Source organism: Aspergillus melleus, assembly GCF_016097325.1.
Source record: "Aspergillus melleus strain CBS 546.65 chromosome Unknown contig8, whole genome shotgun sequence".
Taxonomy (NCBI): Eukaryota; Fungi; Ascomycota; class Eurotiomycetes; order Eurotiales; family Aspergillaceae; genus Aspergillus; species Aspergillus melleus.
Window position 1 is genome coordinate 1,564,046 of NW_025763377.1, and position 14,680 is coordinate 1,578,725.

At 50.9% G+C, this 14,680-nt stretch overlaps 5 protein-coding genes across 5 annotated transcripts; 2 read left to right on the forward strand and 3 right to left on the reverse strand.

Annotated features, from left to right (window-relative positions):
- Positions 1-408: 408 nt before the first annotated feature.
- On the reverse strand, positions 409-1,215 carry alg13 (N-acetylglucosaminyldiphosphodolichol N-acetylglucosaminyltransferase catalytic subunit ALG13; the record flags this gene model as incomplete). Its single annotated transcript, XM_046094329.1, has 3 exons — positions 409-544; positions 627-765; positions 900-1,215. 3 exons carry the CDS (start codon positions 1,213-1,215, stop codon positions 409-411), a joined length of 591 nt encoding a protein of 196 aa, XP_045950308.1.
- A 317-nt stretch (positions 1,216-1,532) lies between these two features.
- Positions 1,533-2,738, forward strand: RSM24 (mitochondrial 37S ribosomal protein mS35; the record flags this gene model as incomplete). Its single annotated transcript, XM_046094330.1, has 2 exons — positions 1,533-2,070; positions 2,152-2,738. 2 exons carry the CDS (start codon positions 1,533-1,535, stop codon positions 2,736-2,738), a joined length of 1,125 nt encoding a protein of 374 aa, XP_045950309.1.
- A 1,281-nt stretch (positions 2,739-4,019) lies between these two features.
- On the reverse strand, positions 4,020-5,707 carry LDX57_012584 (uncharacterized protein; the record flags this gene model as incomplete). Its single annotated transcript, XM_046094331.1, has 3 exons — positions 4,020-5,062; positions 5,130-5,202; positions 5,279-5,707. 3 exons carry the CDS (start codon positions 5,705-5,707, stop codon positions 4,020-4,022), a joined length of 1,545 nt encoding a protein of 514 aa, XP_045950310.1.
- A 1,850-nt stretch (positions 5,708-7,557) lies between these two features.
- Positions 7,558-12,350, reverse strand: LDX57_012585 (putative chromatin remodeling complex subunit (Chd3); the record flags this gene model as incomplete). The annotated part of the gene is made up of 3 exons (XM_046094332.1): positions 7,558-8,084; positions 8,164-11,788; positions 11,859-12,350. 3 exons carry the CDS (start codon positions 12,348-12,350, stop codon positions 7,558-7,560), a joined length of 4,644 nt encoding a protein of 1,547 aa, XP_045950311.1.
- Positions 12,351-12,888: 538 nt separating this feature from the next.
- On the forward strand, positions 12,889-14,676 carry LDX57_012586 (uncharacterized protein; the record flags this gene model as incomplete). Its single annotated transcript, XM_046094333.1, has 2 exons — positions 12,889-13,359; positions 13,431-14,676. 2 exons carry the CDS (start codon positions 12,889-12,891, stop codon positions 14,382-14,384), a joined length of 1,425 nt encoding a protein of 474 aa, XP_045950312.1. The 3' UTR covers positions 14,385-14,676.
- Positions 14,677-14,680: the final 4 nt, after the last annotated feature.

A 14,680-nucleotide genomic window follows, 5' to 3' on the forward strand; every position in this document is an offset into this window, starting at 1 on the left:
GGTGAAAAGGCCCCACGACTGGGGAGAAAAAAAAGATAATTCAGGCCCAGAGGAAAGAGGGTTATCGAACAGTTGGTTTCAACCCCAATTGACAGCGCTCGAGACGGGGAGGTGAGGGCGGCGGCGAAGAGATGAAGTCGCGTTCAGATCGGAGAAGATTAGAAGTTCCGTGCCGTCAACAAGAAGCTTGGGCCACTTTCTCTATACTTCTTGCAGGTCAACAATCACGGATTGAACAACCAACACAGGTTCATTATAGTAGCTATCATGCTTGAAGTTGATATAATTATTCTTCACATCATTCTCAGACGGAGGAAATCACCACTTTCCCCAGGGTATACAGAGTAGTGCAGCGGATTCAACGTAATAGTAACAAAACACCTCAACAGAACCACCCAGACGAAGGTATTAATCCAAAAAGCCCATCTCGTCCGACATCACCTGGTCCAGCGTACGATGTTTCTTCCCAGCGCCATTCACAGGCGGCCAAGTCAACATCTGAGACCTCAGGGTCTCCGCGCGCTCTACGGCGGTCGCGACGTCCCTACAAAGAACAAGAAAGAAAATGTATAAGAACAAAGGAATGACCTCGTCACTGCTACACTCTCGGGATGGGGCAAGCATACTGGTATGGGCTGGCAACGACATATCCTTGTCTCTGGAGCTCGCGCGCCAGATCTTCCTGGTGGTTATCCTTCAGGGTCGGATTGGGAACCACCACCAGCGGGACACCGAGGCGTAAGGCCCCGAGGATACTGCCCGATCCTGTGTGGGATAGGTATGTATTAGTTTTGCTTTCTTGTGGTTTCCTTTTCTTTTACGTGAATACGATTCGTTCGCCAGTTCCCCTCAAGGCATGGATATAGATGTAGAGGGTTCCGGGCCACACAAGTGTTTACCTGCATGACTGATGATCAATCCACCGCTGCGGTTCTCGAATGGATTACACTGCGTCAATCCCATCTCCCCATCAAGGCCTTCGTGATTGAAATCGAAGCCGTCGAGCTTGATGCCGTGACGATCGGAGATTTTGGCAAGGGATTCCTCGAACAGGGATCGACCGTCCTTGCCATACTGAACGAGCAAATGCGTATAGCTAAGCCGGTGCAAAGCATCCCAAAATGGCTGATCGAGCACGGCCTGCAGGAGTAGATGAAATGACGCCGTGGCTCCCACTGTGACGAAGCATAACTTGGCGGGTTGGCTTATGGCCATGGTCTAGGGGGACCGGATGGCGGTATAGTTGGTTCTCGAATGCGAAAGAGTTCTCACTCTTGAAAGAACAATATAGAAGAACGAGAAGGGGGCCGAAACATGTTTGCCCGGGAGTTGTAGATGAAGATGAAGAAGAGGGAAGAGACGAGCCGACGGGGTCGACTTGCCTTCCCCCTTCCCGAAGCGGCTTAGCGGCAACGAAGTTCGCAGCCGCAGAAAAACATGGGCTCCGATAAACCTCCTCCGCCTCTCTCCAGCTGGTTAATCCCGCCTTTTCACCTCCCCCTTCTCCTCCATACCTTCTACTCTCCTCCCCAATGGCCTTAGCAGCTCGGTCCATGGGCCGTTTGGCCCTCTCGCTCACCCGGCGAGGCCCAATCGCCATCCCCATCCGTTCTTTCTCCGTCACGCCGTCGACTTCCCGGGCCAAGACTCCGTCGGCGTCCACCTTGGACGACCTGCCCACCATGCCGGAATACTCGCCAGAGCTGCTGAGCCCGGAGGAGCGGTCGATGTACGATATGCTGTCCGCGGAAGAGCGGGTGCAGTTCGACGCCGAGAACCGACGCATCGTGGCCGAATTCAACGATCCCCAGAAGCGAGCGGACGCCCTCGCCGAACTGAACCGAGAAGTCGCCAATCTGGACCGAGGTGGTCTGCGATTCGAAGACGTCCGCGAGAAGAGGCCCGGGTTCTGGGCTGAGGAGGAAGACGACGAATTTGGTCTTGTTGAGGACGCGGACGACGAGTTCCGCGAGGACGAAATGACCTCCATGGCTCATGCGGAGGTCGAATTGCACCGCGACATCCGAGAATGGACTCGTATTGCTGCTTGGGATATGCCGTTCTTGAGCCGTATGGATCCCCTCCCTTCTTTCTTTGATTGTCCGTGACTCGTGACTCGGATTTGCTAACCAAGCCCGCTTTAATGTGCAGAACTGGCCCGCCCCTTCACTCTCCCCCCGGACACCCACATCCTCCGATTCCGCTACACTTCGTACCTAGGCGAGCAGCACCCCGCCGAAAGCAAGGTGGTTATGGAAGTCAGCGCGCAGGATCTGGCACCGAAGTACCTCACCGCCGCGCAGCTGCAGACACTTCTCAAGCTGGTCGGCCCGCGCTACAACCCCAACACCGACATCATCCGCATGTCGTGCGAGAAGTTCACCACCCGCGCCCAGAACAAGCGGTACCTCGGCGATCTCATCAACACGCTCATCAAGGAGGCCAAGGAGGGCGACTCGTTCAGCGACGTGCCCCTCGATCTGCGCCACCAGAAGCCCGAGCGCAAGCTCCGCTTCCCCGAGGCCTGGAAGATGACCGAGGAGCGCAAGAAGCAGCTGGAGGCGAAGTGCGCGGAGAGGCAGCAGCTAGAGAAGGAGAGGCAGGCCCTGGTCGATGGGAAGTTGGTTCTTGCGGAGGCGGTGCGGAGCTTGCCGTCGTTGAACCCGGCTTTGAATGCGAAGGCGACGCAGGAGCGGGAGAAGGTTGCTGTTAAGGTTGGGGCCAAGCGGTTGCGCTGATAGAGAGAAGTGCATGAATCGGAGGGCTAAGAGACTTGGTTGGAGAGGTGCGAGGACACTAACTAACTGTACACTTGATGTGTGAGGTGTCTCCCATGTGATGGGATTCTTTATTTTCTTCTTTCTTGTTTGTTTTTTGTACCTCAAAATATCAGGGGCGGCGCACATTTTTGCACGGTCATGTTAGACTTATGTATCTCAATGTATATTATATTCCTCATCAATTCTTCACACTTTACATACTCAATGGTCTTGATAATCGAAGTTTCCTAGAAAGAGGTTTCTATTAAAGATATCTCGAAGCCTATGAAGATAGTTCACTAATTCTTCACGCACGCACACACACATACACAATGACCTTTGTTGAAACATCAGGTACTGCAAGGACTAACCATCAGCCATCTGATCTTTTTGATCTAGTTCGAAGTCCTAATACCTAGAATCACTACAGTCTTGGTAGTCAAGGTCTCTTGAGAAGAGCATGTTGCTATTGAAAATACCTAGAAACCTAAGCTGAAAGTTCACCAACAGAAATAAAAAAAAAAAATACATTTTGTACCGGCTTCATCCCTGTCACCGGCCATCTTCGCCTTCTTTTCTTTTTTTCTTTTCTTCTTTTTTTTGCTCTTTTTTGTTTTGTTTTGAAACTCTCGAGTATTTATTTGACATGCAAATATACCCTTGAAAAAGGCCCTTATAATACACCCCATACATCATATTTAAAAAGACGCGGAAAAGGTAACACCCACTAACACAAGAAGACGAAAGGGTAAACAGGACAGAAGATTAAGAAGATTCTTGACCCTGCCACAGAAATAGAAACAGAAATAACCGTCGCCAAGAACAAACTAGACAATCTATCCAGTTCATATTGCACATGTCATTGTATCCTAACCTTGGTATCATTTCAGATCACATCATATCCTTGGTGAGGTGCATTCATCCAACAAGCGATAGGAAATAATAGGGAACAAAAAGTCATATCGTCATGTTGCTCGTTCGTTGTACTGTAAACTCATCCGCCCCATTCGTAAACATTTCCCGAGTTGAAAGGGCCGTATATTTAGGTGAGGTTTTCGAGATCGGGTTTATCGTAGCATCAAGAGACGAGGAAGCTTTGTGTCCCCTGGGTAAGGTCGTAATTACAAGTCAAAGAGAATGAAAGCCTGGGCAGTGATAATTAAAAGGATAGAAGAACGGAAGAGCAACGGTTAGAGGGTGTTTCGGGTTATCATGAGGAATGGAGGATGGAGGATGGACATCATATAGACTGATTCGCTCTTACTTTTCATGTCCCCTCGAGTTGAGCTTGAAGAAATCGCTGGATGGTCCCATGGGCTTCTTCTGCTGAGCTCTCTTGCTTCCAATAGGGCTTGGCATGGAACTGCGGTCTTGGTCGTTGGTCTGGGGCTGAATAACCCCGGGGCTGACCTCGGATGCATGAGAGGAGCCGGAGTGCGCAGATGGCGAGACATCACGACTGGGAGCCTCCGCGATAGGACTGGTGAGAGGGGTTGCGAACTGAGAGCTGACACCGTCTTTAGAGATGGAGGGACCGACACTTGGGCCCGCAGCGACTGGGGAGTTTATACTCTTGTAAGTTTCATGGTCCGGAGCGTCAAATCTAGCCTCGATTCCGGTAGCTTGAGGTCGAGGCTGATACAGGCGGCGAGACTTCTGGGCCTTCCTTGAACGGCTCTGACCGGGAGACATATCAAAAGGATTGCGCAAGTATTCGGCGTTGGGCATGAGAGCCATTTTGTGGAAGAACTCCTCATGCTGCGCTCTGTCGAGAGCCTCTGCGTCATCTCGAGCAGTAGGATGATTCAACGCGCCAATACCAGGTCCCATGGCGTTCAGAGACGGATATTCCGGCAGAGGATCAAAAGGAAAGAGGTCGTGCCTTTTCGCGCCTGGGCCAAACTGAGGACCGTACTTGCCCGCCTGTCTGTGGTGATCTGGGACTTTGGGAGAGTTGCAGGCCGAGAAAGTAGAGCGTGAAGCACTTGGAATCACCGTCGGGCTTTGCTGCGAAGCGACATAGCCCGGACTCTTCTGCTTGGGCCCTTTCTCCGCATCGGAATTATCGACCGTTCCGTTCGGATCCAAAGGTGGCAGGTATTGGATTGTCTTCGTTCCGGTGCGGTCTGGCAAATCCTCTTTCCAGTGGTGTCCATGGCCACCTTGAGCGCGTGGATGACCATGCCCGCTTGGAACCAGGCTCGGGATGTTGTACTTCTCGCGAAACCAACGGGGAATATCACGCAGGCCAAGTTTCTCCAAGGTAGGTAAGTCCCTAGGCATTTCATGCTTGTAAAGGCATCCTGCAGGGTATAAGTTAGCTGATGGACGGTTGTCTTTATTCTGTTGTTTAAATGCGCGGTATCTCACCCTGTTGCTGATAGTCGCATTCACCGTGCCGAATCCAATAAGAGCAGAACTCTTTCTTGGTCAAAGGATTGCTCTGAAAACCGATTAAAGGTGAGACATGTCAGCCACAGCTCCATTTAAGCTCACACAAAGCAACTGCTAGTACTTACCTGTCTCGAACCACCGCCACCCGAGCCACCACTGCCGCCAGGTACCAACCAGTTGCTACCCGCGGACCAGCTCGGGGGAGTACCCTGCTGGAGCATAGTGTTCACAGCTAGACGCTGGGTCAGGGGGATGGTCTCGTCAGAAGCGAGTCGCGCGAGCGCGGCCTGCATGTCAAAGTCTCTGGAACGGTGACCGTTCGCGTTGGCCGAGGCGGCACGGGTCGGAGCTTGGGGCACACCCTCAACAATGTAAGACTGAGCTCTGGGGCTGACGGTTCCCAAACTTGTCATTCCTTGAGTCTCATTAGGAGACAAAGTACGAGGAGCCCCGCGGATCGAGACATGAGGAGGCAACTCGTCGAGAGCGATCAGCGGGGTAAGAGTGCCATTTGGGCGGGTGCAAAAAAACTGGGGACGAATGGAAGAAGCCATGTTGCAGTTGTTCAAAGAGAAGAGAAGCTTCAGATAGAAAGAATGATGAATAAGATGACACAAAGTATAGTGAAATGAAAACAAAGTAGAGGGTGAGAGATATGATGTCGGCGAATGTTTTCAGGAGACGTAGCGTGAAACGAGGAGGTGGATGAGAAAGAGAAGAAGATGCAAGAAAGAGAGCGAGAAAGGAATCAAAGGGTGAGAAGAAGAGAGGAGTGGAAGATCCTGCTGGCACGACGTAGCGTCAGAGGTAGTGAATCGGGGGGTGCGAGAACTAGATGGAAAGTGGCCGCAACATTCACCCAGGGCGACGCAACAAGCACCAAAGGTGAGTAGGGAGGAGGAACCAGACTATAAGCAACAAGCAACAAGCAGATATATAGGATGCCAACGGTGTGCCAAAGCAAAGAAGAGCAAAGCAAATCCAGTGCTATCTGAAGGAGAAAGTAAACCAGCCAGCCAGAGAAGAAATACCAGAGGAGCATCCAATGCCCTTAATAAGAATGACAATAGGAAAAATAATGGAACAAACCGGTAAGAAGACAACAATCTAGTAATATTGACTATAGCATTAATAATAATAATGGGGGAAAGGAAGCTTAAAGGAAACCGCCGAACAAAGAAAGGAAAAATCAGACAGAGAGAAGAAGGAAAAGAGCAGGGAGTGTATAAGAAGGAAAAGGGCAGAAGAGAAGACGAGAAGGAAAGAAAAGAACAGCAGAGAGAAGAACGTATAAGAAGCAGCAGGTGTTTGTCCGGTCTGGATGTACAACCTTTCCCTCGGATGGCTGCAGCCTTCCTTTCTTTTCCTTCTGTTGGCCTTTTCCCCGTCTCTTCTGCCCCCTGGATTTTTCCCTTCGGTGCTCATTTCCTGCCCGTTTGTCTGTCCTTCCCTCTGGCGTTGACTGTTCACCCCCCCTCTTTATCTTCTTCCTTTTTTCCCTTTCCCTTTCCCTTTCCTGGGAACCCTCGACTTCCCCGAATGATCCTCAAAGAGACTTGTAACACCCCAAGGCTCCCGAGTCTTCGACCTTTTTTTTCCTGTGAAAACCTTTCATCTTCAATCTAGACAGTAGAACACCCGTCTCCAGATGAGGGGGGAAGCAGCCTAGACCTAGACACACGGTTGAATGCGTTTTTTTCACCAAACGGCGACCCGACGTATGGCTGCTAACTACCTATCGGTCAGCAGGAACCAGGGAACACAAACGGGGCTGACGCGGACGTACTATACAAGCAAGGGAAATTTGACAGCGAAGATCCCATCGATGGAGACCAGACCACAAGAGCCTGGCTCCTATGTAACAGGGGTTCAAACGATCAACATACTGACCGCTGCCTTGCTTGCTGCTGCCTTACTGCTTGCTGCCTGCGATGCACGGCCGTTGAAGCCGTACGTCATGTCATGTCATGTCTTGATTGGGGGGGAGCCGGGTAGGACTGGCACTCGGGAATATCCTCACCTACTCCCGGAAAGGAAATTCTGCATTTGTCGGTTGTATCGCTTTGCTTGTTTGTCCTGGTGTCCTTGTTTTGGGTTGGCGACTCTTACTGACTATGTATATATGCATGTATGTATGCGCTTCTTGTCGTTTCTTACCTTGGGCTGCATTCAGATTTCACTACGTCGTCGCCGTCATTATCACCATCATTGGATCAACCAATAGATCTCATAGGATCAAGATCGATATTCAACAACCTGAGATTTATTATGTATGTACAACAGCCATGTCTTTTATTCCCAACCCATGCCCTAAAAACCCCAGAAACCAAGAAGAACAGAAAAGTCGCCGCATGCATCTCCCCAAAAGCAAAACAAAGAGTTCATAACACCATAAAAGTCCCGACTAGAATTGGCGATTGCCCTGATTTCCCCCAAGAGGAGGCTGCTGGGGTTGCCCCATGGGTTGTAGTCCTTGTGCCGCCATTACGCGTGGATCCGGGCCCGGGCTGGCAGTGGTGGTACCTGAAGTGTTCGGAGTCCCGGGCGTGCGAGGCGTGCCAGGATGGCTGAGACCATGCAAAGCGGCGAGCTTTTTCTTCTGCTCGTGCACCAGATTACCACGCACCCCAGTCAAGTATTTCTTAGCCATGCGGACAAGCTCGGGGTCTTCGGTGCTCTGTTTCAAAGCCTTCAGCATCCGGCCCACTTGAATTTCGGATCGAATGTGAGGACAGGTGCGCGCATATCCGAAATGAGCCAGCCCACAAAGCCCGCAGTGTTCGACTCCGGCCAATTTCAAACGGCAGTGACCAACCGGGTGGATTTGGTTGCAGGCTAGGCACAAAAGGCGGTTGTCCATATGGCCATCCAGGGCTGGTAGCACTGCGGGGGGTGCAACGGCTGTGGGAGACACGCGTTTGAAGGGTTTCACTGTGGCTTTGGTCAGTCCATGTCACGCCAGGCCAGCCCGCGAGATGGGCAAGGCAAAAGAAGGAAGCGGAAGAATTACCTGTAGAAACCTTGACCTTCCGGTCCAAGCTGTCCGAGTCTACCTCGGGGGCGGAATCAGGTTCCGATTCTACAGCGTCGTCTCCGGCAACAAATTCTTTGTCGCTGTCAGCATCGCGAACGCGCCGCACCTTGACGGGAGAAGGTTCGGTCGGCTCGTTCACTTCGTTACCGTAATCGACGGTGGTTCGTTTTCTCTTGCCACGGCCAAGAGTTTCGGTTTTACGTCGAGCTTCTTCGGCGGCTGCTTGTTCCCGCTCTTGAAGGATTTTCTCCCAGATAGTTGCGTTGGGCAGGGGTTCGTCAATGTTCTGTAACTGGTCGCTGAGTTCGTTGGATTCATTTGCCCAAACTCGAGCAAAACTGAAATGTGACTCGGCGGCCTTGCCTTCTTCATTAGGCGATCGAGGGCGCTCTTGCTCCGCTTGGCTGCGATCAAGAAGTTTATCCACCGAATCCGAATCATAGTGAATATCGCGCGAGTTGTCATCTTCGAACAGTGCCTGGGCTCCGTGCCGAAGAATGGACTCTAAATCGCGGCCATCGTCGTTCTCGGCATCCATCCGGTCGATGAGAACATGATCCAGAACCATTTTGCTCTTGCCAATCTGCATGATCTTCTCCTCGGCACTTCCTCGAGTCATTAACTGAAAGACAAGCACCTTGTTCTTCTGTCCAATACGATGCGCACGAGACAGTGCCTGCATGTCTTGGTGAGGGTTGAAATCGGGATCCATAATAATTACAGTGTCAGCCGTGGCCAGGTTGATTCCCACGCCTCCCGATCTGGTCGACAAAAGGAAAGCAAAGTAGGGCGAACCCTCGGCATTGTACTCATCAATAACCTTTTGCTTCTCAAGGGACGACATTCGACCATCGAGGCGACGATGCAAGAGCCCAAGTCCGTCTAGGAAATCTTCCACGAGGTCCAGATTGTCGAGAAACTGACTGAAAATCAGAACTCTATGGCCACGCTTTTGAAGCTTGGGTAACATCAATTCCAACAGCTGAAGCTTTCCGGCTGCATCCACCAGGTGTCGGTGAGCCGCCTGCGCATTAGCACTGCGCTCTTCAATCGCCTTGCTGTAAATGAAAGGGTGACACAAGCATTTCCGCAGCTGCATGAGAATGTTGTTCAGGTTGTGACGCTCTGTTTGTTTGAGCGACTGGTCGCCTGCATCCTCTCGTTGAAAGATCGTTTTGATCAACTTTGGATCCTTGGCAAGAATGGATTTGTACAACTTCTTCTGAACCACCGTCATTGAGACTGGGACAATAATTTGGGCGACTGGCGGAAGAAAGGTGAGCACCTGCGCTTTCGTTCTCCGGAGGAAGAATGGTCGGATCATATCATGTAGCTGAGGAATGTTCTCCTTCGAAAGAACGCCAAATTCTTCTTCCAGCTTTTCGGCATTTTGGGTGGGATCGAGGAATTGCAGGAGGTTGAACAATTCTCGAATGTTGTTTTGAAGAGGAGTGCCAGTCAGCAGGATCTTGAAAGGAAAGGAGATCCGCGATAAAGCGTCGTAAAGTTGACTCTTGTCGTTCTTCAATCGCTGACCCTCGTCTACAATCAAGCCACCCCAGGGGATTCTAGAGAGGATTCTTCGAGATGCATCATCGGTCATAGTCTCATACGACGTTATAACGACATGGCACCGGAGGTCACGCTTGCCAGTGCTACCGAACATTTCATGAGTCTGAGCAAGCTGTCGCGAATATGCGGATCCGTAGTAAGTCACTGCTCCAATAGAGGGCACCCATTGCTTGAGCTCCTTCCGCCAGTTGGGACAAGTAGAATTAGGCACGACAACCAAGAAGGGCCAGCATTTATGATCCTGTATGAGCGTGGCAAATAAGGCAATGACCTGGATGGTTTTGCCGAGACCCATTTCATCGGCAAGAATGGCATTCTGCTGTTTAAACCACATGTAATACAACCAATTCATTCCGTCTTTCTGGTAATCCATTATCTCTCCTCCGGTCATGATTTCCGGTTGGGTTTCTCTCACGACGCTAGTTTTGAAGTCTTGCTTTCGAACGTGGACAAGGTGTTTCTTAAGAGATTGCATGTCGGGGGTATGGATGTAGTCACGGCGCACCCAATCATTGTAAGCGGCTGTAAAATCATTCCATCGCTCGGTTTGACTTCTATCCGGAGGTGAATCCCAGACTGTTTCCTCATAAGGTAGGCCTTTGTATTTCACGTAGACCTTCGATACCTGATCCACTCGGGCCATGTCCGCATCTTCAGTCCGATCACGTGGGCTATTGGTGGAGAATTGCACTTCAAAAACGATGTCAATACGCATATAATCCTCGGGAATGGCCTCCTCGACTGTCATGTGAGGGGTCAAATTTTTGTCGGATTTAAGGAATGCACGACGCATAGTGTGACTCGCGACGCCCCAGACCCAGGTCCCATCCATCCAGGTGGACTGACTATAGGGCTGACTTTTCCATTTGATCAGGTAATCCTTATCCGATTCCTCCAGGACACTTGCCGTGTAACCTGGTAAGAGACTCTTTGGATCCTTTGGCCTCCAAGCGACCATGGCACCGATCTCCCCCGGGACCGAAACACAGTCCTGACACATTTCGTCGGACGACGACAGAAGGTGTTCGAAGTGAAATGCCCGCTGGCAAGATATGCAGCGAAAGAGTACGTTATCAACGTTGTTCACGCGGGCTTCATCCACAGGAGTAACTGGATCTGTCCCATCATTCTGCTGGCGAAGCTGCTGCTCCTGCTTGGGCGATAAGCGCTCCCTCAATGGCTCGGCCATTTTCCCCTTACCATCGCACGAGGTACAGCAGCCAAGGTGAGGATTGATAGAATCTTTTGAACGAGCCACGCCCAGACAGCGGCGACATTGCAGGAGAAAGAGAGTCTCCGACACCTTGGTGACTAGATGCTCCCGTGTTGCCCTGGGACCGAGACAAGATTGGTGGTAGGCACTGGTGCATCCTTGGCAAAATACGAGAGGGCCTTTGGCTTGGTCATCTTCAGTCTCACGGCAAGCGTCGCATGAGTCCCGATGTTTGAGCCGGAAAGGGTCATCCGATGGAATCGCATAGAAGGCTTCCCTGGCACCGAAGAATTTCTGTTTTCTCGAGCTTCCTTCATGCTCGGAAATGTCATCTTCGAATCGATCACGAAGATTCGCCCGCGCGCTCTTGCGCGATCGGGTTGAAAACCGAGTTCCCTTGGCAGAGACAAAATCACTGTCGACATCCGAGCCTTCCAAATCTATAGCACGGCGGCCTCTTCCCAATCGACGCTGCTTGCCGGTTCTCCTCGAAGATGCGATAATATCATCGCTCGAATCACGGGAGCGACTCATCCTGTCACTGCCGTCCTCAAAGTAGCCTGTAAATGTGGTCTGTTTAAGCCGAGTCGAGCGGCGGCCCCTTCCTCGAGGCTTCGCGTCAGAAGAGGAATCGTCTTCGGTAGATAGAAATTCGGTGTACTTAGGTCGAGTTAAGCGGCGGACCCTTCTCCGAGGTTGCAGGTCAGATGAGGAGTCGTCTTCCGTGGATGGGGTTAAACTGCGCGGTCCACCAAGTTGGAAATGAATCAAGGCTTCTTGTCCGTTGCTGAGGGATTCGAGTTGAGTAGACGAGACCTATCAAGCAAAGGGTCAGAAAGAGTAAATATGAAGTGAGAGTAAGGTAAGGTGAAATCAGGGAACAAACCGTCTCGACCTCTCTGCTCCGTAGCTTGACTTTGTAGATCTCATTTACAGAGTCTGTTTCACTGATCACGCAGCGAACTTCAAAGTGTCCAGGAAGAAACTCGTATTCGTTGCTGTCGCTGAGAGCAGGGACTTCGATCTGAGGCAACTGCGAGGTCCGAGGTACGTGGTCAATTGTTTCAGCTGTAGCTGCTCGGCCAGTAGTTGGTCGCACGGTGTCATCGGTCTCGGTGATTTCCATTACTGAGGCGCTCTCGGTCACGTCTTGGGGTAAGTCGTTCTCGACCGGATCTTCGACCCGACTATTCTCTGCTGAGGCACTTCCGACAAGAGCGTGTGAAGCCAAAGCCTGTTGGGCCAATGCATATTCGGATAAGGAGTCCTCTTCCTGGGGAGGAGCTTGAGGTTCAGTAGTCGGTGCAGCATTGTTGAATTGAGCAAGCAGTTGAGCGACAGCGTCGTCGTTCAACTGGGCGGCCGATTCGTAGTCCATATTGGCCTGGTCGGCTTGGCCGAAAGCGTAGGAAAGGGACAGGGAAGGAAAATCAGCACTTCCATGCGCAGAGAAAGAGACCCGCCATCGGTCCGCAACGATCGGGGGACTGGTTCGGGAGGGGAGGCGGTGTTGAGGTCGCTAGCAGGGAGTAGATAGATTTGGCCCTCCATTCATATGCATAACTTAAAATGCCGCCGATTAAAACGCGCCGTCGCGCGCCAATCCACGTCGGAACAATGTTGTCCCGAGAGCTGTTATCTTATCGGGCTCGATTGCCTTTTCTTCATACTTGTCATGGCAATGTGAGCGTTGCAGTTATATTGCTAATAGAGATGTTCCTGCGGGTTCCACTTGCTACATTAGATGTCCTAGAAGAAGAAACAGGAGAAGGAGAAGAAGGAAATTCCCCGTTGAGCATAAGAAATATACACTTGAACAACATAAAGATGCTGTATAGTTAGCCATATATATTAGTAAATAAATAAGCAACCGCATCTGATCAGAATATTTGCGAATAACAAGATTTAGTAACGTCATGCCCCTGCACTCAGAGGCTAATAAGCAGCCAATAACTTCCCCTGTTACAGATGCCGTCATCGCAAATAAATACCCTGCATCGCTTGCAGCCCTGGTCCATCTACCATCACCATCACCCGCCTGCGCCATGGTATCCAAAATCCCTCTTGTCCACAACCCCCACTACCGCAAATCCGGGATTAAATCCTACGCCTATCTAATACGCAAATACGACATCCACCCCACTCGAGACGGCCCTTACTTCATCGGCCGTACGATCCACCAGACCGGTCGGCCTTTCACCAGCAAACCAGTCGGTGGCAGGGTCCGCTTCCACGATGTGATGCAGAAGCAATTCTCTGAGAGGGACCTGCACCAAGTGGATGCCGATGATATCCAGAATGAGAGCTTGTACTTCGTTCCGGTTTCGATTGGATCCCCTCCGCAGGCCCTGAATCTGGTTCCTGATACCGGGTCATGCGATCTCTGGGTATGTAATATATCGTTACGGTTATCGTCTAGTTGGTGGTTTTATGAGCGAGCTCTACTGACTATCATCAGGTACGGTCTATTGCCCCTTCGCGAGAGGATCGTCCGGCTTTTGATCCATCCAAGTCAACCACTTCTTCGATTGCCGAGCAATCCTCATGGAAAGTTTCGAACTTGGATAATTCTTCTGCGTCTGGTTCTGTTGTAGCAGACAATGTCATCCTCGGGGAGGAGTTGACGGTCAAGTTCCAGCATATCGCCATCGCGGACACTCTGTCCTCTGGATTCGACCAGACCGCAGCAGACGGCGTACTAGGGCTCGCATTTGGAGCTGCATCCAATATTCGGCCCGAAGTCAAGAGCCTGGTCGAGACTATACAGGGCCAAGATGACCTAGCGTCGTCTGCCAAACTCTTCACGGCAAAATTCGCCCTGTCGAATGCCTCCGGTCAAGAAGGCCCGTTCTTTGCGTTCGGGGGTATCGATGAGAACAACAGCATCGGAGGAGAAGATACTATACACTACGCGCCCATCAACAAGAGCCACAGCTTGTGGTCCTTCGAATCCACAACTGCAACTATAGCGGGAACAGCCATCGACCGGCGCGAGAATATCGCGATCGTTGACACCGCTGCAGATCTTACCTTGCTTGAGGACTCGATCTGTCAGGCAATCTACGATGCTATCCAGGGGGCGTTCTACGACGGCGAAAGTCAAGGGTTTCTGTTCCCTGTCAATCCTGATCAGGGCCAACTGCCCACGATTGAGCTAGAAGTTGGGGGAAGGCTTTTCAGCATCCCGAAAAGTAGTCTGGGGTTCGCCGAAGCCAAGCCTGGTTATTTATATGGAGCGGTTCAGAGTCGCGGATCGATTGAGTTTGATGTCCTTGGGCGTTCGTTCTTGGAAGGAATCTATGCGGTAAGCTTTTCTGTTGACTCATTGCATGATTCGAGAGCTGATCTTGACTTTTTGCAGGTATTTGATATCAGCAATCTTCGGTTTGGGGCAGTGCAGGTTGCGAATTAATTGCCATCCGAATTAGCATCGCTCGATGATGATCAATCTGATGAAGTTCGACTAACGTGATGTACCCCGGCTATATATTCATTTAGTTCTAGGGACTTCGGTATATGAAGCAGTGTCTTGAATTAAATACCAATGAGTACTACTTATAGGTAATTTGTATATAGGACGAGTCTGTATCGCGAAATTCAACGCCTCATATTCATAAACTCGGCCCTTGACTTTCTACACAACGGGGCACTCCCAATTCGGCTTTGATGTGATAGAGCTATGAGTAGGCAAGATAGAAGTAACACAAT